A 24,508-nucleotide genomic window follows, 5' to 3' on the forward strand; every position below is an offset into this window, starting at 1 on the left:
TAATATTTTTTTTATGAAAGGCATTAATGTTGGAGAATGGTAGAACAATGGTATAACCTTTTTCCAGATGATATGTTTTTCACAAGTGGTAAAATTAGGACCTCCCACTAAGAAGTACTCATGTGCATCTTCTATCCAATTGTAATCCTACTCTGCTTCCACTAGCTCAATCTTACTTATTTTTTCATCAAATTAAAGCCTCGCTTCTTGACCTATAAAATACATGTAAAGAGACTCCATTTGACACAATACATTATCATCAATGTTGCTCAGTTTCTTCATCAAATTATAAAACCTCACTTTTTAACCTATAAAATACATGACTCAATTTGATTTCATGTATATTCAAGGAAAAAACGCTCCCTAATTTAATAATTAACTAACATATACCTTTCGGATATACTCAAGAAATTACTTTGATACAAAATTGTGAAATAGAAAAGAAAGATAAGAAACTCTTTGATCACAGATCATGTGTATTTCCCTTTATGTGTCTCTTATGAGTAACAAGGAACCTGGGCAAAAACCGTTGTACAGAGTACGGAAAACCAAAAAACCTAACAAGATTTTGACAGTCCTTCTTTCCGTCTCCATTATACGCTTGCGAACTTAGGTGACTCAAGTAAGTTTCCCCCTCGTAAATAAATCGTAGCTGCTGCCATAGAAGAACACTCAACCCTAACATCATTGAAATACTTGCACTAAATAGATAAACAAGAATAAACCCTCTGGTGGATAGAAGCAGCACAGATCTCAGGAAGGCGAAAAAAGTTTCTTTCACAATTCTCCAAGCTAGAATTTCATTAGTGGTCCCGTGTATGCGTCCGATGGAATATGTCAATGGTGGCCACATATGCAAGCCAGCGTGTGCAGACACTAAAGAAATATAGATGGTGCTGAACAATCCTGATATAAGGAAGGCGATGAAGCTGCGGTGATTAGAGGCGCCGACACAGTTCCCGATCTGCCAAAGGATTACAAAACAGTTACCGGATTAAGATTAAGATAGTTTACACACAAAATTAGAGTGGCGGTGATCACATCATGAAAATTGAAATTTCTTTTTAAAAGATGATGGAAGCTTACAAATGGGCAGTGGTGATCCATATCCAGTATACATTTTCCACACGAGCGACAGTGATGAGTTCTGGGCGACTTCGGTTTTGAGCAGTAGTGACAGAAGGTATAATTTTCAAGGTCACCATTCCCTACAGTGGGGTAGCTTCCCCACACTAAGTTTGGTGGTGTGCCGGCACAACGAAAGGCTGAAAGGCTGAAAGAGGAAATGGTAGCTATGGCCAAGGCCACTGTAATGATAGAGTGGAAAATCCCAAAAAGACTGAAAGAATATATGACGGGATAAATTGCCCACACCCCGCCGACTGCACAAAAGAAATTAAAGTGAATATGTAAGGAAAGTGTAATATAATGCAGTCGGAACTAGGAGCAACAGTGGCTTACATATTAGAAAAAGCATAAACATGAAGACCATAGTAAGAATGCATCGATCACGCAGTAGTCTCCATCTATGGCCCTGCTTGTCACAATTCTGTTTGCTCTGATCTGTAATGGCCCCACACCAGCCACATTTGAAAACTGGTGCATGAGATGGAAGCAAAAGACGCAGTCCACAACCCCAACATGTTATCTCATAATTCTCAGTAGCCACAGTTACATGTTGCGCCTGTATGCGACTTACATAAGCAACTTATACAAATTTTCAAACTGTACAAAATAATGTACATCAAAACATTAACAACTTCTTGAATTCAGTGCTCATAAGCTATAAGCTTTCAAATGGTCGTGTGTTGAATAAACGCTTGATTATGTCGTTTAGCCAAATGCTCACTAGATTTCACCCCTTCCTCCAAACTAGAAGTTAACTCTAGTCTCTAATGTATCTTAAAGAATCAAATATACCACAAGTAAATTGTTGACCAAAAACAATGACTTTACCATATCATGTAACAAACCATCATCTATACTCTACAAAGAGGTATTGTGTGAAAATCAAATCTTTTTTTACCACCATATTGTCAAGCTTTCAAACAAGCATGGCGTAAGGGAAAATCATCAACCCGAACACAATGCCCCAATATCATGCAGACTAGATAACTACCTTATTTTTCTCAATTAACTTCTGATTGATGTTTGGATTAACTTTTGAAAGAGTCAAAAGCAACCCTAGATGTATAGAACTGATTTTGGAATGATTTTGAGGTGTTTAGTTCTTCAAATGTAGAATTGATTCTGATTTTGGAATTGATTCTACTTGAAACTAGAATTTGTAACTTTTGAGTTTAACCGTGATTTTTACATTGAAATGTATTGTTCAACTCACTTCTACATAAATTTATCCAAACATAAATCAATTTACCTTCAATTCACTTTTAACTAGAATTCTTCGTAATCAATTCATTCAAAATCAATTGTTTTCACCGCTGAACAAAACACATGCCTGATTTCACATTAGTAACACTTAGAATTGATTCTAGAGGTGTAGAATTGATTTTGACATCTTTGGTTGCTATAGAGTAGAATTCATTTTGCTTTTCAAAATTGATTCTACTTGAAGTTAGGTTTTGTAGCTTTTGAGTGTAAACGTGATTTTTACACTTCAAATCACTTTTGCAAAATTTACCCAAACATAAGTTACTTTATCTTCAACTCAAATCGAATTTTTCACACTTAATTGAAGACTTTTCAACAAAACTACATCCTAAACAACATCATTTTTTTACCAAGCAATTGGTAATCTTTTCAATTGAAAAATCCATTCTCATCGACTTCAAATTAGAGAGATGCAAAAAGAATTGAAAAGAGAGTAAGAAATAAAAGTTGAATTACGAAAGAAAAAGGAAAAAAAAATAACATACCTGGGTTGAAGAAGCTGTGAAGTTTGTTGGTTTTGCAATTACTCCTATTTTGGTTGGAGCAATTTCCTCATTCATCATTCCGATAAGAAACGAAGTACTGATTTTCTTGTTGAAAATGGAATGAAGATATAAAGGAAAATCATTATTAAAATACTTTTTCTATTTCAAATACTTCATCACGTAGGGATGGAAATATCAAATCCTAAGTTTGATTTACACTGTAGAATGGTATAGCCTTGTTATTTTAGGTATGAAACAGGTTTATTTGAGATCGATTAATCTATTTGATTTGAGAATATATATAAATCGATACAATAAAAGAATTTTATACCTTCAATTAATTTTATATTTTGGATATTAAAATAATTTTGATTTTTATTTTAAAAATTTATAAAATAATACAAACGGGTGATGAGGGTGACGAATCGATAGTGTAAATTTTTTTATACTAATCGGGTATAATAATTAATTTCATATATAAATATATTATTTATTATATAAATAGACTAAAAAATTGAAATCCAAATTTATCTAATTGTATATGGAATTATTTTTTATAAAAATTTATGAGGTATCGTGATAATTAAATTTTATTTTAATATTTTAATTTAAAGTATAATATATTATTATTATTATTAAATTATTTATATTTATCTAAATATATTGGTTATAAATTTAATTTTATAGTTAGAATATTTGTGATTAAAAGATTTAATTTTTTTATTTAAAAATTAGTATCGCCTCAATGATAAGATAGGATGAAGATGAGAGGTGGAAAACGGACATTTCTATCTGGTTTAGGTCTGCTGCAAAAAAAACGAGATGGAATAGGACAGACATAGTTGAAAATGTGGAGATTTCTTTCCGACACCCCTGATTATGTATGAAAAGATGACACTGTCCTTGTAAAATCATTTCACTTTTTATCTAAATTGATAGGAATCACGCGTAATTTTTTAAAAATTGGGGTGATATCGGAGATTTTGAAGCAACTACTGGAAATTCCAAAATTCCAAGTACAAAATTTCATTTGATTTCCCGAAATTTTTAAAATTTTCGGTAGTTATAAACACTTTGTTTTATTATTGAAATTTTTGAAATTTTCGGTATATATGAAAACTTATTTTTTATCTGAGCATTTAAAATTTCAAACAAATAACACTATCGAAAATTTTATTTTGATTGAAATTTCTGGTATCACCTAGTAAATTTTAAATTTTCGAAATTATTTGGAACGTACTGGAAATTTTAAAATTTTCAGTATATCAAAAATTTACAATACACTACCGAAAATTTTATTCGTATCGGAAATTTCATTTTTGTCTACCAGAAATTTTAAACGTAAATCTCGTTCAAATTTCAATCCGGTGCAATTTTAATAATATAAAAGTAAGAAGGGATGTCAGATTTAATTTGTGGAGTGTTAAGTTAAATGCTCGAAGGTGCGGGTCTAAAACCTTAACCGACTTCATACAAAAGTGCGGACAAGGCGGGATGTTTGCGACAGTATAACTTTTAAGTTTAAAAATACATAAAATTATGTTAATACTTATATGCCCAAAAAAACGAAACGGGATGAGATGAACTAAAAAGTGAAAGTCTAAATATTTAGTCTTGTACTAAAATACTGGTAAAATGGATATGCCAACAGACTGGATTTATTTTGTCATCTCTAATAATGATCCTGATAGTTCTTCTGTCTTATATTATCTGTCGTGAGAATATTTTTTTTCTCTAATAAATTATAAATCTATGAGATTGTAGTCTATATCTAGATTTCTCCACTATCATATAATTTTATGTATCAAAATAATTATTCATTTGCTCCATTTTAAAATTAAAATTAAATATTCAAATAATATGTATGATATTTAAACAAAAATGTTTTAAAATAAATTATTAATTTAAATTTTAATATTTTTTTATTTTATGATATAATTAATATTACTTTCGTTATTCTCAATATTTGATAAGATATATTTAAAAATATTATTTTCTTCTTTATATAAAATAATCAACTGAATCACTTTTTATCTACATTGCTGTATGAATAGATGAGAATAACTAAGAATAAAAATAGGTGTCGCATGATTTTGTTTCTTCACTATTATCAAAGACATCAGAATTTTTACGATAGTTGTGCATGCATGGTCTTTAGTTTAAAAAGATGTTTAAAGAAAAGGACGACCATTACATATAAATAGATTTAAAAATAATAAATAATTAAATGTATAATGGAGTCTAGTAGAACCCATTTTAAAGTTTTTAAAAAATTATATAAATGTTTATAAAATATAGATAAATTATTTAAATAATTACAAAGTGTGTAATAATATATAAAATTAAGAGGGATTCATTTAAAAAATTCAAATGAATGTAATGCTTTGACTTATCTACTTTTTTTTGCTTCTTAATATTCTTTGATATCTATTTATTATTCTTTCTATCTATGAGTTTTAATTAAATATAGTTGTAAAAATTAATTTAAAATAAAATAAAAATGATGAGATATTGAATAACATTGATGAGCATCAAAGTGTTCACTTTTTTATGTTAGTATCCCCTAACTAATCATTGACTTCAAGTAGACAACTCCACCAAATCTTACAATTAACCATACGATAAAAAACATTTTATTCAATTTCAGTGCAAAATTACATTATATTAACTTGATACAAGCTTTTCAATTTTTGCAATTGAAAAATGTTTTGGTATAGTGAATTAACTTCAACTGAATTTTGTTAAGTGAAGAATGGTTTAGGAGAAATGCTTCATTCACATGTTTCTTTTCCAAGTGTTTCTTTTATTATATTCTATCTCTTTTAATGTATTAGTATTATTAACACATTTACTACTGCAATACATGCAATGTTAAGATATCTAATGCCGGGAAGTGCAGAAAGTAGTGCAACGTGCTTAATATGGTTATTTAGTGGGTTTGGAGAAAATGTGTGACCTTGCTCTTTAAACGGACATCTTAATGTAAAGCCAGTAAAGGTCTATCAAGTAACAAGACACGCATGGTGTAAAGCAACCATTTCAAAAGAAGAAGAAAATTGCCTTGGCTAGGTATGCTGGATGTTACTTTCTAAAATACTTGCCTTTTAAATAATATCTATAAATAACAAGGAGATAAATAATGTTAATAGTACAGTAAAGTTGATAAATAGATGGAAGTCAAGGCCATTGTAAATGTCTCACTCCATCCTCACTCAAGTTCCAAGCTCCTTCTGCTATCTCATGATACAACTGATTCCATTCCCAATTTGAGTACCCGAAGAAAAACCAGTAACTATCAACTGGTTGATTTGCTGATTTCAGTTCCTCGATTTTACTAATTGTCACTATATGATCAAGGAAGTAAACTCCAGGTAGGATTTCGGGTAAATTGTTTCCGGAAACTATTCTAGTTAAGGATAATAGCGGCATTCCGGTTTTCACAACTGGACCCCCAAAGGACAAAGGAGCCTCTTTCAATGTTTTAAAGTCTTCTTCCAATTTAGGCAGAAAACTCCAGTTTAGATGCTTGTTAATGATAAGACCTTGAAATCCAGTTATTTGATTGGCTGCCACAATGAGAATCTTGGATCCATCAAATGGCTGAACCCCTAAAAGCTTTTCTGTGGCAATTAGCACAGAACCGACCACCACGTGAGGCAATATTTCAACCCGTTCATTTGATACTGGTAAATTTATCATGTTGGGTTCTACCGCCTGATTCAGTACTCTATCAGGACCTGGGACTCCACGGTATTTTGGCCGCATGTGAAGTGACTCCTCATGAACATCAGTTTGCAAAGTGCCATGTAAGTTTTGATTCTTGACAACTCTTTCAGACAGCCACAGAACTGCTAGGGGAATCGTGACAAGAGAATTTAAACTAACAATTAATGTTTAGGTTTGACAAAACAGAAAACAGGAAATTAAAAGGTAATGTGCTAATAAACGCACGAGTCAAATTAGGATACACTAACTATTATGAGTCTATGACTCCACTGGTCAAGTCCCATTGAAGTCCATGTGGAGCCTACTATAGGTGGATACCGAGAATAAAAAGGGTTGGGAAACAAGGATGAGGGGGTAGTGACAAATGTTCGATCCAAGTTTGACATCAATAAAAACTGATTCAGACGCTTTATAATATTCAGATACATACATAGAAAATTGGTATATCACAATGACACAATGAATGTTTTACCTTTATCTCTGATAAGATCATGAAAGTTACTTCCATGCTCTGCTAAAAACTTCATAACATCAATTACAGCCACATCTCCTCCATAAAGAAGAGGTTCCTTTTTCTCTGCTGGAAATAGAACCAGTGCAGGATAAACCTCCTTCTGCATATTTAACATGCACCTAACATTATTAATTATTACTAAAGATCATAAACAAATGCCTACAATGTCCAACACTTCAAACTGCAAAAACTTTCAAATTTACAGACTAGACTACTTGCATTCAATTATACATACTTCAAATAAATCATAGATGAAATTCATCATATTTCCTCATGATATCTGTTGATAACAAGAATATTGAATTTTAAAAATGTTTAAAGTCCCTCTATTCTTTTGCAATGCGACTAATTATACCCGTCTTAATTCAAAAATAGCTTTTGGCTCCTAATTCAAGCCTGAACAAATTTAAAGTTTTTTTGGCTTAAACCACAAAAGTCATTTTAGTCCAATATTCTAAAAAATATGGCTAAAACCAAGAGTTATTTGATGATTTGTCACTAGTCAGTAGACATTATTTTATGATAAGACATTAAAAAACAGTTCGATCCATGTAATTAAAATAAATAGGAGACACGACATTGAGGCCTGGAAAACATGAATCTACAAGTACCTGATTGACAGACTTCAGTATCAGATGGCAGTCATTCAATGTACAATCCAATAGGTAGATTGTCGGAATCTTCATTAAAACATAATCAAAATTGTCTGCCATGAAGCAATCAGTTGTCCTGATGTTAGAGACTATCTACCATTTCATCAGAAAACTCTCAACAAAAAAAAAACTATTCAAATAACAACATCCAACATCAATCAATCAAGCCCATCAAATAGGACAACATTGTCATTAATGAAATGATCAATGGTGCAGGGTCAAACTCATTTACAAATTGCAAGTATAAACTGGCATTTCAAATTCAAGTTAAAATCAATTTGACGGTGAATTGCAAAATTACAGATTGACGGGAAGTTAGGAACTGTGCGCATAATAAAAACATGAAAAGCCTATTGCTAAAATAGAAGTCATTGAACAACTTACTAAATACTCTCATTTTAGCAAAAACATGCTAAAATAAACAAGCTAAACATTAAGCAGGTAAAATATATGGCAGTAATGACAGACAGACACACACAAAGAGTCTAAATTCTCACCGTGATCAGTAACGTTCTGAGATTCCCTTTTTAACGTATCGACATAGCCCTTAATGGTCCGATATACTTCACGAACAATCAAATCCATTCTCTGGCAGAATGCACACCAACTATTGCTAAACAAGACCAAAACATCTTTGTTCCATGCATTTGAAGTGTTCTCTTTGTTAGAAAGATTGAAACCAATAACAAGTTCAGAGAAAGTATGAGCTGTGATTCGAGGTATAGAATCCACTTCATGAAAATCCAAATTAACAAATGGAGGATGCCTGGCCTCCCTTTGGCCTTGAAGAACATCTTCTGACAGCTGATACGGAAGCAGAGTTCCACTAAGAAACTCTGAAAGAAAACCATGCAGTGAAGCTAAGTTGAAACTTTTCTCTTCAGGGTAAACATAATGTTGCTGCCAAAAGGGGTCAACTATGACCATAGATGGAACTCTATAAGCACCAGTGAGCCTTTCAAGCAACTGATAATTACCATCAGAATACAAAAAGGAACCATTAAAACCAAGAAAATCATCCTCTTCTTCTGCATACTTGTTTCCATCAAAAGAACCATCCCTGGGGCTATTTATTTCCGATTGAATAATTTTGGCACTAGGAAGTTTGTGATCTTCAATAGATTCTTCAGAGTGCACAGCTTTTATCTCTTCACCAGTGACAATAGAAGATTTCTTGACTTCATCATGCTGAGAAGATAGCACGACCAATTTAGGATTTTCCACAACCTCTATAGCAGATTTATATGGATAGCCATCTGTAATTACAGTACCTGTATGATCTTCTTGAGAAGTTTCTGCTGAAATTTGGTTTGATTGAACTTCGGAATGCAATTGTTGTTGTGTATTGGCTGAACTGATGTCAATATCCTCAGATAAAAGTTGGAAACCTAAACCCTTGGCTAGAGAGCTTAGTTTTCCATCTTTCTTTTGCTGGACAATGTAACCCAATAACTCGTTCAAAGAACTCACTTGTAGATCAGAAGCTACATTATCCACACTAACTTGCTTACCCTCATTAATAATTGTAATGGAAGATATCTTCTTGTTTAGTTTAATCTTCTGAGCTTTCATCAATAAATTTGACCTAAGAAGATCGGATGTGCTCTTTGTGCCACGATAATTTTGGATTAAAACTTTCTTGTGATTATCATTATTCCTATCCATTTGATTCACAGGATAGTGTTGTGCCAACACTCTGAGAGCTTTAAGAGCTTCCAAACTTTTTCCCCTAGTTTCTGAGGAGTATGATGATCTATCAATAAATAGAAGTACTGATGGCTTATTTGCTGGTATGGTGGCTTCTTGATCGTGTCCATTACCTTCCAACTAAATGAAAACAAATAAAACAGTGCAGATCTCAACAAATGATTAGTTGATCGAAAGAAGCATGAATACTTGCATGTTGGTGTGTATATCTACATCAGTTAAATAAACTAGTCTACAACAATACCATTGGAATTGCAATGTAAGAGCATTCATATATCTTCACCTAACAACTTAAGCTTTCAGGATAGTTGACTCGTGACGACTACAGTCAAAGATGGACTTGGAGATGGGATAAGGGAGCAATGAAATATAACTTCATGACATACACCACAAAACACGTAACAATAGTTAGAAAGGTTTTATTCACCTCTTTGACAAAATAATTATTCCTCTGCAAAACATAGTTCAAGTCATCCTCTTCTTTAAGAATATGTGAACAACTTGAACATCCAGCTAGGTAGTGAACTGCAAACCATGAACCGGAATCACCAACACCTAAGGATGAAAGCATCGCCCTATCTGAAACCAGACCAAATCTACGTCGATCAGGAGGCAGAAAGAATTCTTTCACAGCATTCATGAACTTCTCATAGAAAGAATGGAAACGCTTAAATTCTTCATATGAACAAGAGTGAAGATTATGAGTATTCGGATCCTTGAAGCCCCCCAAATGGCCATCATTTACTGAGATGAAATCCCCAAGCCAAGGAACTTCACAAAACCCTTTATTGTTGATGTTGTGTTCAACCTTGCACATGGCCTCCTCTGATTATGAAGGAAAAAAGAAAATGAAAACAGAAAGGAATGAAATTATGTATTTATCATTTAAACTCAATCTTAGATAATACCAGCAACCTTCTGGTTAGTCTTCCCCCTTGAAAACGGTACTCTGTCATTTTCTCCACTAAAACCCATTCCAAGGTGAAGCCCTGCAAAGAAAATTCCCACGCAAAGATAGTGACTCGTCTTCCATCAAGTGTCATTGCCAATAACACATTCCAAGTAACATATACATACACATAAAAGCTTTCAAGAAAGAGATGACATGCTTATGTAAATATTGAAATGAAAAAAAAGGAATTAGTAATACTACTTAAAGAAACTATTTCTAAGAAGTGCTTATCACATATGAAATTAAATTATGTCATGAGTCTTGAAACTCGGTAAGATATTTACAGTTGTATATACAAATTGAAAAGCTATCTGCGTTATTTTCCTTAAAAAAACAAAACTTTGGGTGGACTCCAATCCACTAGGAAATGAATAAGTTCTGCATAAGCATTTTCATATCAATCTTGAGAAGCTTACCAAAAAAAAAAGCTAGAAACAACTCGGAAAACATATCCATAAAGCTATTTTTATAAACTTCACAATTATAACTATTTTCGGATAAGCTACATATATTGTTTTCACAAGATATCATAGAAAACTTAAGGAAATAAGCTGAAAACGGATTATGGACCATGTCATAAGTTGTTTCCATAAGTCCTCTCAAGTAGTCTCACGAGTGTTTTGTTCAAATTCAAATGAGTCAATCCAATCCAATCCAATCCAAAGAGACTCGTATTATTGTTATGAAAATAAACTCAAAAAAATCTATTGCAAATGCCCCCATGATCAAATGTTAGGTAAATATCAACTTCATGGAGGTTAGTTACAGTCACATCTAAGCTACTAATAACCAAAATTTAAGACTCACCAATAGTACCATTTTGTGTTCCATTGAATTTCTTACTCCTAGCTATCAACTTCTGCGTCCATCCACAAAAATCAACAAGAACCATAGTCGCATCGGCCGAATCGACAAATGAAGCAAAATCCCTCGGACTATCAAGCACTTTGAAAGGAACCTCCTGAGGCGCAACGGAAACATAACGATGAAACGAAGACAAAATACTCTTGGCGGAAAGTCTTCCTGTGTACTTATAAGCCACCGAATAATGAAAATAAACCACAGTTATCATTCCATCCACATTAACACCAATTGAATCCATTATCATTTTCTCTTTATTGACATGCATAAACATTAGTTTAAGATCGGGAAATTCTTGCGGCTTGTTGGAGATTACAAGCGAGATATCGTTCATTAGGGAACGAGATTCACCAGACCCTGCAAAAGAGTTAAGGATTAGAACTATGATGAGATTGTGATGAAATGAAAGGGAGGTTGAGAGATTGAGTACAGGGGAGAGTGAGGAGGAGGAGGATGTGTGGATGGTGTTGGATCTGAGAAGTGAAGTTGTGGTTTGTGAGGATCTGCCATGATGAAGAGGGGACGAAGAAGAGAGATAGTGTTGTTGTTGCTAGAGCTATTGCTATCACCGCCGCCGGTAAAGGGACGGGAGGCTTCATCGTTGTTCAGTTTCCGTTTGCTGCTGACTGATGCTTCGCCGACTGAGTGTTTCACAACATGCACGCCGCAATGCCTTTTCCGGGCTATGCTGGATTTCTCCAAACCCTTCACTTTAAAAAAAAAATTAATAAAATAGTCTATTTATTCCTTATACAAAATACAAGTGTTAATCTTTTGATCATAAAATTAGTAGTAGTCAAACTATTCACCAAATGGATTAATCTTTTGATCTTAAAATGAGTAGTCTATTTATTTATTTTTTAAAATTGATATGTAAACTATCTTTTATATCCTTATCCTTTCTTATAGAAGGAAGGTAGTTGTGATCTAATTTTTCTATTTTCCAACTAATTATGTCAAATGGTCATAAGGAATTTTGTCTATCTATTTGTTCAACACTATAAGACAACTCCATTACACTTTTTCAGTTTATTATTTTCTTTTTTGTTAGAAGTCGATTTTTTATGTCAAATCAATCAACATTTTTTCCATCACTGATTTGCGATCTCAATCTTCTAAATCTATGTAAATATAATGATCATATTCACATTTCTCTACATTTTTCATCATCCCTTACCCTCACTCATCTTTCTCGTCTCTATTTTTCTTTAACATGTTCAAATCTATTACATTTATTCTTATTTTATATCCTCACTCATCTTCTTTGTCCCTATTTTTCTTCAATAAATTGAAATTTTTCTATATCTATCATCACTCCCTACTCACTCATATTCATCATTCATGTTTTTCTTCAATTGATTAGAAATCTTCTCTGAAACTATTTCAATATTTCTTTCAATAAAATAGGTAACGAATTCTCAAAATCTATTTTTCTTAATGGTTTTAAAACCCTAATGACTTCATTTTTACTCTTACCTTAGATCTCTGATCATGACAAGACCCTATAAGATGATAAAGGACATCAATGACAGAAAGGAGCTTTGAAAACTTGTTGTGGAAGTCCATCATAAATGATATGTGTTTTCCAACAACAAGGAGCACTTAGAATTGAGTTTTATTTATAAAGATGTAAGAAACTTGTATCCTTCTAACTACATTTATTTTTTTAAGTTTTAGTTTTGTGTGTTCAATCTTTCATTTTTCCACTTTTTTTTTTCTTTTACATGTATTTTTGTAAGACTTCCATTTTGTATTTTACCTTTAAATCTAAAAATTTCGGAATACTGCTTGAAATCATATATTATGGTTATGAATTTTTATGAATCTTACTTTTATTTATAGGAAAAAATATCTATCAGATTTGTGGTCTCAGCTACACTTTTTAACAAGATTTGTTTCTTTCTAATCATATCTATCAGGTTTTGTGCTTTAAATTTAAATTTTCTAACTCTAAAATAAATTTGTTCTACTTCTATGCAAGTCTTGAAGTTTTGAATGAGCATGGTGAAAGTGAAGAAAAATAAAGAATTCAATATTGAAGAAGAGAGAAAGCTGGAAAAAGGTTTTAGTGAATCTAGTTTATAAGTTAGTTACAATTGGTATTTATAAGCGGCTAAAGACGGTAACTAACTTGCAAAGTAGATTCAATAACACGTCACTTCAACAAAATGCCTCAGTATTTAATGATTATTCTTTGGTTATTATGACCACCTTACACAAAAGCGTCATACCACAAACCTGGGTGCAATCGATCATGATCACTCCTTATTTCCTATGAGCTTTAACTAAAATTGAAATCAAGAAAAATCATCTTAATTCCATTTTCATCTTTCCCAGTTACCTTTCAACGCCATATGTTGACTCGAGCATGCCACGTGGCCAAGATCATTTGGAGGGGAAAAATGAATTGTTTTCTCCTTTAGGTATTTAACATGTTACCCCTCGACATCCTCTTCTCTCTCACATTTTCCATCTTTTTGAAATGCAAGCAAAAAAGAAACCTTGAACCTCTCATGGAGGATGGAAGAAGGAACCTATATCATTGTGCTTCTTTAGTCCTTACTACATTCCTAACTTTATTCATGCGTTCATGGGTCCTCTCCTCAAGCGCATCAAGAAACCTCACATGTTGGAAAAATAAATTTCCTACTTTCCCTGATTACGAACCTTTGGTGTTCGTGGATGCCCCATTTAATTTCAACTTCTTTAAGAACATGGTGTCTTGTTCTTCTCTTACAACTGAGGGTGTAGATTACATCAGATGGTTGAATAAGGTTGAAGGGAAAAACAAGCATTTTTTTAGGGATTTAGGCATTTTTGACCTAATCCAGCTGTCACGATTTGGTCCCATATACAATTCTCATATGCCCATTTAAGCTATGTGCTCCTAGGATACATCGACCAATATGTTTCACCTTCTTTGTGGGATGATAACTCTCACTTTCTTCGACATTGTTGTTATAGTTGATCTTCGACTAACTAGAGAGGCTTTTAGCCTTCAATAAAAACAAAAACAAAACCTGGTTTTACCTTCTCCAGAACTGCTTATAGCTCCTTTATAGAGGATCACCAGGGTTCTGCAAATCGAGTAGATGATCAGGAATATATTGCTTTCCTAACTTACTGGCTTTCTAGGTATGTCTTCTACACTCGATTTGTTCATGCGGCAATTAAGGATGTCCATTTAGCCACCCAACTTCATGAAGGGAGAAGGATTTTCCCCAATTGGTTTATTCTTTTTTACCTATATGAATTGTTAGGGTTAGCCTGTAAAGAATTGAATAACAGGGCGAAACTTGATGGCCTTCAGATAGGTGGCCTTATCTGGCTTCTACAATTGTGGCTTAGTGCCACTTTCGAGTCTTCCCTTGAGACCAGAGCTCCTCTTAACCCAAAGCTGGGAATTGATGGTATTAGGCTTGCAAAACTTACTCATGACGATGGGAAAGTTATTTCTTTGGAGGTATTCGAGAATTACTTCCAAATGTTTTATATGTGCAAAACTTTCACTTCGATTATGACACTGTTTTCCAACAGATGGTGTGGTCCTGAGTGGTTTAGAAAACCATTTCCCAATTTGTCTCAATAAGAAGTGAGAGATATACATTCTACTTTACACACTTGCTTCAGTCTCATAGCTTTGTGGTCGAGACTTACCTCTTCCAAGACATGACTAAGGGTTGCTCCTTACCAGCCAAACTTGGAGGTCATGCAGTTTAGTTTGAGCCAACTGCTCCATAAGTGTTTCATTCTTTAAGGGAAGGCTTTCTTATTTTCCACCGACAACGCCATCGAGAAATGGCTTGAAAGCTACCATTACTTTTGCAAAAGGAATGAGAACATTTTTAACCCTGACACCTTCCACTTTGGCCTTTGTGTACAAAGGCTTCATATGTTATTGCATAAACATGTCAAGTCTTTCAAATATGGCCTTGTCCTCATTAACAGAGTTGTTATGCATAACATATTAGCATAAAGGTTTATGGGTATCCATTTTTCGTCCAGTTCATCTTCCTCTTCAGTTGCCTCAGCAATTGTATCATATTCTAATGGCAGCACTGGGATCATATTACATATGATATCTAGCTCATCCTCCGACTCATAGTCAAAGTCGTTGCTCGTCATCTCCTCGTCTGATCCGACAGAGACCTTAGGTTTATTTTCCACCACTTGTGGTAGTGGGGGAAACAACATTTGTTTGACAGGCTTCTTTGCCTTTTGTCCATCAGTCATAGCTTGGACAGTACTATTCTTACTCGTGTAACACCTTTGTTTTAGTAAATTATTTTATTTTAATGTAATTATATTTTTATGTATTTATTTGTGTATTTATTTGATTATTGTGGGTGGCTGGATAAATGAATGTGGGTGAGAGGGGGTGAGTAACCTTGTAGTAGGGTGTGGAAAGTAATTAGAGAAAGATATAATAACTTAGAATTATTTTATTAACTAAAATAATATTTTGATTTTATTATTTAAGTAAAATAAAATATAAAAATAAAATAAAAGTTGTAGAGATATTGAGGGTAATGTGGGGGTTAGAGAGAAAAGTAAGGGTAAAGTAGAAATAGTCTAATGAGGAGACTAGGTTTTTAGTGTAAAAAGAGAATTAGAAGGAGATAGTTGAGCAGTGCGTAGAATTTTTGGGAGAAAAGAGGAAAAGAAAGTTAAGGCAAGAGAATGAGCGAGAGAATAGCAAGAGGAGGGCTAACATAGAAGGAGAGGATAAGCAATAACATAACCAACCATTGATGCTAGCAGAACAAGGTAAGGGTGAGAATAGCTTTCAATAGGGCTTATGCATGAGGGGTAGGGTAAAGGGATCCTTAGCCTCCAATAGGGCATTAGGTTGTTCATGAAATTTTGAGTTTCTATGATATTATGATGTTGATTGGTTGAGTTGATGTGTATTTTCGTGTATAATTTGGTATGTGATTACTATTTTGAAATTGTTAATATTTCCCACCATTGTCGAAGATTTGAAGCTTAGGGGTTAATATGTTTTCGATATAATTGAGAATTATATATGTTAAATTGTTGTTTTAATAATTAGATAATTGCATTACGTCGAATTCTGATTTCGGGGGTTTTTACGGAATCGAAATCAGAGTTCCGGAGGTCCTCTAATGGTAAAAATCACATTTTTTCGTTTCTCTACAGTGGTAATCGGTACAACTAAACTGATAGGTTTTTTTTGAAATTTTTGTGAATGTAACCGGTTATGTATTTTGGTTAATCAGTTACAGTTGTTGTGTGTTGATTTTTCAGATCTAACTATTTTTGTCGTAACTTGAGTTTTGTGACTCGGGTTGAGGTGTGGTTCGAAGCATTGGAAAGCCAATGCGAATTACTATCAATTGTTAATAATTTCAGGGGCTGAATTTATTGTGATAACATGAGTAATTGATGAGAAAGATTATTAAAAGATTAATTGATCGAATAAATGTCGAGTTGTGTGAGTTTTGAGTAATATGTTTCGTGAGTTATGGAAATGTTTGAATATGTGTTAGGACGAGATGTTAAGCATTGAGAATAATCTTGAAATATGATAATATTGTGAATATGGATTATTTTGAGTTGTGGGGTTGAATTGTTGTTTGCTTTAAATATAATTATGTTGAGATGAATTATTAGCATGCTTGTGTTACATTGTTGATTACTAATGTGCATTTTGTGATTTCGGTGAGATGTAATCCAGGGAGGGGATTACTTAAGTTGCCAATGCATTTATGTTAGGTTCAGAAGAGGGATCTTAATGCATTGAAATTTTCTTAACATGTTCATGCATTCATGTTGTGTTTTGTCAAGAGGCAAGTAACTAGTTTAAAGAGGGGACTATTGGCTTGTCACAAGCTCGGAGAGGGGGATCATGGGTTTAGAGAAGGGTCTCGATTCCTAAGTGAACCATTGTTGAGTTGGTACCATATGCACAGAGTTACATGGAGTTATATTTTGATTATGAGATGCATAATTAGATAAATGCATATGATATTAATGTTGTATTTAATTGGTGTGTGATTGATATGTGAATGAGGTGTGATTGATGAGTTAGTGTAAGAATGTAATTTATATGATGTGATTTGAGATTGTGTAGATTATGTTATATGTTGATATCCTACCTTGCAGTATATGTCTGTTATTATTGAATATGATTTCTCACCCCTTATGTTTGAATATTGCCTTTACATGATCATCGTGCAGATACTCAAGAGTAGAGTCGCTATTGTGGGTGAAAGCTTGTTCTTTGAGCAATTTCTTTTAATTTATTTATTTTAGCTTTAGTTATGCTCTAATATGTATCACTGGGGAGCGATTTCTTTATTTAATATTGAGATTTATGAGAGACAATGTATGCTCTCGTATTTCATGTTTTGGTGTGGTAAGCATTTAGAGAAGACTTACGAGTCAATGCTTTATAATTATGATATGAGATTTAAATTGGTGTGTTTTAATTGAGTATTTCCGCTGCGATGATACCCTAATTGAAGGTAAGCATGCGATGACACGTGTTGCATGTTTATTTAAATTAAGTGTTACATGATCAACATGTATGTTTCGAGATGTGTAACATCTTATGTTTGAATGTTTTGAAAAGTCTCTGATTTAATTATAATCATGCGTTCGGGAAATAGGGTGTTATACTAATGATACTATAGCATGTCGGTCCGTCCGACCAAGTTGTTGTAATGTTGTATGTTCCTTTTTTCGTGACATGTATGTGAAACATTGTCGATACCTGTTTGTTTTTCTAACCACTTGTTTGCAAAGGTGGGTTTGAAACAAGTGGGCGATAAGGCTCTTTTTCTCTGAGATGTTTTAGGTGTGGAGGATTGGTTCAGCGTTCCGCCGATTGCAAGAGTGTTGGTTGTTGGATAAGTCAGTGTTGTTTTTTTGAGTTTGTTGAAGATGGAGATTCGAAGTTCATGTCAACTGTTTCGACAAGTCAGTGTCGTTTCCAGAATTTGATGCTAGTGAGGAGTTGCTTGTATCGGCTAAGCAAGTAAGAGAGTCCTTAAGGGATGGTATGTAATTGTTGGTGATGTTATCCCCATTATGAGCCAAATGAAAAGGAGTATTTGGTAATCTTCTGGTTGTTTGTGATTTCCCATAAGTGTTTCCTGAATACATCAGTGATTTGCTACTAGAACACGAGGTTGAGTTTGCTATAGACTTAGTACCAGGTACTAGTTCAGTATCATTGGCCCCATATCAAATGTTTGCTTCAGAGTTTAGTGAGTTGAATAAGCAATTAGATTATTTTCTTGAGAAGAAGTTTATTTGTCTGAGTGTTTTACTTTGGGGTGCACCAATGTTGTTAGTGAAGAAGAAAGACGACAATATGAGGCTATGTGTTGACCATCGACAATTGAATAAGGTGATTATCAAAATCAAGTATCCGCTTCAGAGAATTGATGATTTAATGGATAAGTTGGTGGCTGCTTGCATCTTTAGTAAGATTGATTTGAGGTCGGGGTATCATCAGATTCGTGTGAAGGCTGAAGATATTCCGAAGACTACATTCAAAACGAGGTACGATCATTACGAGTATTCACTAATGTCGTATGGTGTGTTGAATGCTCCTGGTGTACTCATGAAGTATATGAATAGAATTTTTCATCAGTATTTGGATAAGTTTATAGTAGTGTTTATCGATGATATCCTAATTTATTCGCAAACAGATGAAAAGCATGTTGAACAAATAAGAGTTGTGTTGAAGCTATTGTAAGAGAAGCAATTGTATGCTAAGTTAAATCATGAGTTTTGGTTGGAAAAAGTGAGTTCTCTCGACCATGCTATTTGTAGTAGAGGTATTGCGGTAGATTCGTCGAAGGTTGAAGTTGTGTTGCAGTGGGAGACTCCCAAGTTTGTCACTGAGATTCGAAGTTTTCTCAGGCTAGTTGGTTATTATCGTATATTTATTGAAGGCTTTTCCAAGTTGGCCTCACCGTTAACTCATCTAACTAAGAAGATTCAGATGTATGTTTCGAATGTTAATTGTGAAGAAAGTTTTCAAGAGCTTAAGAAGAGGTTGACGTCGACTCTAGTGTTGATTTTGTCGAGTCCGACTGAATCTTTCGTTATGTGGTATGATGCTTCTAATATGAGTTTAGGAGGTGTGTTGATGTAAAATGGATAATTTGTGGCTTATGCATCAAGACAAGTTAAAGTTCATGGGAAGAATTATCCTACGAATGATTTAGAGTTAGCGATCATTGTGTTCGCACTTAAGATTTGGAGACAGTATTTGTTTAACTATAGATTTAAGTGTTTAGTGATCATAAGAGTTTGAAGTACATGTTCGATCAAAATGAGTTGAATATGATATATAGAAGATGGCTTGAGTTGTTGAAGGACTGTGATTTTAGTTTGAATCACTATCATGGTAAAGCCAATGTCGTAGCCGATGTGTTGAACATGAAGATGCTGCATATGTCGACACTAATGGCTAAAGAGTTGGAGTTGATTAAAGAATTTAGATATTTTATTTTGGTTTGCAAAGTCACGTAGCAAAGTGTGAAGTTGGGTATGTTGAAGCTCACTAATAGTGTTCTTTAAGAGATTAAATAAAGTCAGATGAGTGATTTAAGATTGGTTGATAATGTGCATTTTTTATTTTGGTGGAATGTAATCCATATAGGGGATTACTTGAGTTGTCAATGCATTTATGTTAGGATCAGAATAGGGGTCTTAAAACGTTGAAATTTTGTTAACATGTTCATGCATCCATGTTGAGTATTGTCAAGAGGCAGGTTGCTAGTTCAAAGAATGGACTAGTGGCTTGTCCTAAACTCAGAGAGGGGGCTTAAAGGTTAGAGAGGGGAATCATTGGTTCATAGAGGGAACCCAGTTCCTGAGGTAACCATTTTTTAGTTGGTACCACATGCATAAAGTTGCATGGAGTTGCATTTTGAGTATGAGATGTATGATGAGATAAATGGATATGATATTGATGTTATGTGTAATTGGTGTGTGATTGGTATTTGAGTGAGTTGTGATCGATGAGTTGGTGTGAGAATGTAATTGATATACTATAATTCGAGATTGTGTAGCTTATGTTATGTGTTGATATCTTACCTGGCAGTATTTGCCTGTTATTATTAAATGTGATTTCTCACTCCTTCTATTTGAATGTTGCCTTTACATGGGCATCATGCAGATACTCAAGAGTAAAGTTTCTACTATGAGTGGAAGCTTGTTCTTGGGGTTGTTTCTTTTAATTTCTTTGTTTTAGCTTTGATTATGCTCTGATATGTAACACTGGGGAGCAATTTTTTTATTTTATGTTGAGATTTATGAGAGATAATGTATGCTCTCGTATTTTATGTTTTGGTGTGATAAGCATTAGGAGGAGACTTATGAGTCGATGCTTTCTAGTTATTATATGATATTTATCATGAGTTTTAAATTGGTGTGTTATAATTGAGTACTTCAGCTCGATGATACCCTAAGTGAATGTGAGCATGCGATGATAGGTGTTACATGTTTATTTAAATTAAGTGTTACATGATCAACAAGTATATTTCGAGATGTGTAACATCCTATGTGTGAATGTTGTTTAGAATCTATGCTTTAATTATAATTATGCATTGGGGAAATAGGGTGTTATAGTTTGTGCTTCCTGCTTCGAAGGCAACCTTTTTATTTCTTTGGTGCCTTCTCCTCTGAATGTGCATCATGGGGTTCTTCCCCATGTAGATTTTAGAAATATAAGAATATTTCTTGGAAGTTTGGGGGTTGTCTAGGTAGAAGGATCCCCCACCTACTTCTATTCGCTTCCATTTTCCTTTTTAAGTGGTTAACCTCCCTACAGGTCTAGACCACTTCTTGATACAAACATTAAAAGGTAGGATGTAAGTCTTATCCCTTTGAGTCCTTTGAGGGACTCCCCTATGATTAAAAAAGAATTTGTTGCGCCGGTCTTATCGACCAACTTTCTTTGATTGATCAGGGTTGGTTTTTTCCAACTCTTTCATTGTTTCTTTATTAAAGACGGCATTGCAGCGTGAACATAACCTTAGAATCCTTGAGTTTACATATGTTCAGAAAACCAATGAGTTCTTACCCAGCCTTGGTAAAAAATACTTTCATATGCTTTTCATACCCATTTCAACCCCTTTTGTGCTCTCAGTTATTTCGACCATGAACACATCTACAGGCTCGACGAACAAAGCCTCTTTATCTTTAAGATCATATTCACCCTCTGGTCGAGGTTTTTGCTTTTCAACAAACTTGAGTCTTCCGTCCTTCAACCCATTATGAACCAGATCCCTGAAAAGCACACATTGTGAGGTTTTATGCTCAAGAAAATTATGAAATTTACAAAAACCTTTTTTTCTTAATCTGTTATAACAACGGTGTTTTCAACCCTCTAGGGATTACTATTTAGCTATTAGAAACCAAAAGATCAAAAATTTCGTCACATTTGGTTACATCAAACTTATAAGTTTTTGTGATAAATTTCTCATTTTTTGGTTCAATGGGATTTTTCCCATTTGAAGGTTTCAATCATTTACACACATAGGGAGGTCTTAACTTCAATTTTGTCACATTAACCTCATTTTCTTTGACAACGTCACTATTTATGTCGAATACGTTTTATATTTCGTCTATCTCGACGTAAGATACTCTTTCCTTTTTATGGTACTTACTCGACCTGGCCTTTTCGGGCTTCAAGTGTTTGAGTTGTCGAACCTTATCTACCAGTTGGGCCACATATCTCAAATATTGGTGTCTAATTTCTTCCTAGTGGAATAATCAAGACCCCCTACAGCTGACTTGACTAATTCGTGTCCAAGCACCTGAGTGAAACACCTTGATTTCATTATCATAAATCTATTTAGGTAATCATCAATGGTTTCAACCACCTTTCGTCTCACACTGGATAATTCTTTAAGGCTAATCGTAGATTGACCCATATATAACTGCTCATGAAATGCTCTTTCTAATTAATTTCAATTAACTATGGAATGTGGAGGAAGTATGGTGAACTATGTGAAAGCGTTCTTAGCCAAAGAATTTAGAAAATAATTCATTTGCAAGTTCTTGTTATTGGCTATGTCACTTATCTCAGTTTGATACATGGCAACATTATTTGCTATGTCGAGCATGTTTCGACAAAGGATACATATAATTTGTCATATGAAGGCAATCTAAACACTTGTTCAATAAAACAAACCAATATAACAAAACATAGTTTTTTACGTAGAACTACATAGCTTTGAATTTCTCATTATACCTTAGGATACATAGGAGCGAGACCCATAATCTCGTTAATCACCCTAATAAAAATCTTTTTGTGACCCCTTTTATTTTCCTTTCGCAGTCTGCCTTGTGAATTGAGAGTTGTTTGGCTTGTACGTAGGATCCTAATGAACAGTTTGCCTTGTGAATTGAGAGTTATTTGTCCTGTACCCAAACATTTAATTCACTTTGTTTTTGGTTATGACAAGAGTGGGTAATTCCTAGTTCCATCCATATCCTAGTCAATACCCATTTTGCTCTTCGGTTCAAAGTTTATTCCTTCATGGATCCAAGATACTATTCTTCTTTGATCTTGAACTGTTTGTTCCTCAACGAGTGATACATTCTTCCTTGCACCAACAATACTTTCTTGCGGGCCTCCTACTCATCCCTTTAGGACATTTATCAATCTTGTGAACTAAGAGTCGTTTGGCTTGTACCCAAACATCTAATTCATTCTTTTGGTATGACAATACAATGGGTATGACAATACAATGGGTATGCCTCTATTCCTCCACATCTTAGTTTGTACCTTTTCACTCTTGGGTTCAAAGCCAGTTTGCCTTTGTGAGTTTCCATTTTACCATTCTATTGGTACAAGTTACATTGTTCATCACTACAATCATATTTTTGAAGTTGTTTGTCTTATTAGTCCTAGTTGCCTAGGCAAACACTTCTCATCTCCTTTTGTTTTCGTAGTTCCACGAACTACGATTGCTCTGATTTTCTCATTGCATTGTGAGAATATGTAGGCACGAGGATGCAAATTCCTAGAGAGCATACTTTTATTTATTCCTCCTCCGACTTAGGGCATCATTCATATATTCCATAACCCGTTATCTACTTTCAATCATAAACCGCTCACCTAACGATATATCGTTTCTTTGAAACTAGATACAGTTTACTTTGGAATTCCATATACACTATTTTAGGACATTTGTCCATCTTTGTGCCAAGATATGTTTGGCTTGTATCGAAACACCTAATTCATTCTTTTTGGTAATGACAATAAAATGGGTATGCCTCTGTTTCTCCACATCTTAGTCGTGCCACCTTTACTCTTGAGCTACAAATACCATTTACCATATGGATTCCAATATACCCTACCTTTGGTCTCAAATTATACCTCTTCAGTCACTTGTTACCAAACCCTTCAATTTTGTGACTTTGGTCATTCACTCCATTCATTCTCATAATTCATTCATATTCTACTTTCATTCATTTCATATGATATACCTCATTCTTTGAGCCAAATACAATATTTCTTTATACTCCATTTTTGTCAGCTTGTGAATCAAGAGTTGTTTGGCTTGTACCCAGACATTTAATTACTTCTTTTTTGGTAAGACAATACAGTGGGTATGCCTAGTTGTAGGAGAAGAGCGATCCAAAACGCATCGAAATTTAAAAAAATTCTCCTTTAATGATCCTTACGAATGGGCATGATCAGTAATAGAATCATTACCTCTTGTGGCGATTGAAAACTTTGATGCAGATCTATGGAGTGATCACGAATGTTGAACAGTGACAACGCCTCTACTCATTCCACACGAACGGATTCCTTCAATCTCAGTGCTAGCTACTACGAATGAAGGCTTTGAGAGTGTGTGTGTGTGTGTGTGTGTGTGTGTGTGTGTGTGTGTGTGTGAGAGAGAGAGAGAGAGAGAGAGAGAGAGAGAGAAATAAAATTACAACTGCACAAATGCTTATGCACAAGGGTTCTATTTATAGAACCACGTGTGTGGGCTGCAAGCTAAAAGCCCACTTAAGTGTATGTCGCCCATATCTTATAATATACCAAAATTACTTAAGCGCGTGGTACCTTACCATATTTCATATTCTACTTAAGTACATCGTACCTTACGATGTTCTTCAATTCACTTAAGTGCACTGTACCTTACGGTGTTCCTTAGTTACTCTATCTCTCATCAATCTGTCCTTTTGTGTGTGACCCATGTAGGTTTTCGCGACATTGACA

General features: G+C 34.0%; 2 protein-coding genes across 3 annotated transcripts; both read right to left on the reverse strand.

The window, feature by feature from the left end:
* Window positions 1–220: 220 nt before the first annotated feature.
* LOC127106233 (protein S-acyltransferase 11) lies at window positions 221–3,143 on the reverse strand. Its single transcript, XM_051043533.1, has 4 exons — window positions 2,877–3,143; window positions 1,462–1,684; window positions 1,087–1,382; window positions 221–964 (listed from the first exon to the last, which is right to left on the reverse strand). Exons 1-4 carry the CDS (start codon window positions 2,952–2,954, stop codon window positions 464–466), a joined length of 1,098 nt encoding a protein of 365 aa, XP_050899490.1. The 5' UTR covers window positions 2,955–3,143; the 3' UTR covers window positions 221–463.
* A 2,814-nt stretch (window positions 3,144–5,957) lies between these two features.
* Window positions 5,958–12,029, reverse strand: LOC127100474 (uncharacterized). 2 transcript variants are annotated; one of them, XM_051037679.1, is made up of 8 exons: window positions 11,720–12,029; window positions 11,236–11,646; window positions 10,385–10,465; window positions 9,904–10,301; window positions 8,267–9,596; window positions 7,728–7,822; window positions 7,075–7,216; window positions 5,958–6,727 (listed from the first exon to the last, which is right to left on the reverse strand). In XM_051037679.1, exons 1-8 carry the CDS (start codon window positions 11,886–11,888, stop codon window positions 6,054–6,056), a joined length of 3,300 nt encoding a protein of 1,099 aa, XP_050893636.1. In that variant the 5' UTR covers window positions 11,889–12,029; the 3' UTR covers window positions 5,958–6,053. The 2 variants fall into 2 exon arrangements, with proteins under 2 accessions (XP_050893636.1, XP_050893638.1); XM_051037681.1 differs by having other exon boundaries at window positions 5,958–6,724; window positions 11,720–12,028.
* Window positions 12,030–24,508: the final 12,479 nt, after the last annotated feature.

This window comes from Lathyrus oleraceus, chromosome 7 (genome assembly GCF_024323335.1).
Source record: "Lathyrus oleraceus cultivar Zhongwan6 chromosome 7, CAAS_Psat_ZW6_1.0, whole genome shotgun sequence".
NCBI classification, from domain to species: domain Eukaryota; kingdom Viridiplantae; phylum Streptophyta; class Magnoliopsida; order Fabales; family Fabaceae; genus Lathyrus; species Lathyrus oleraceus.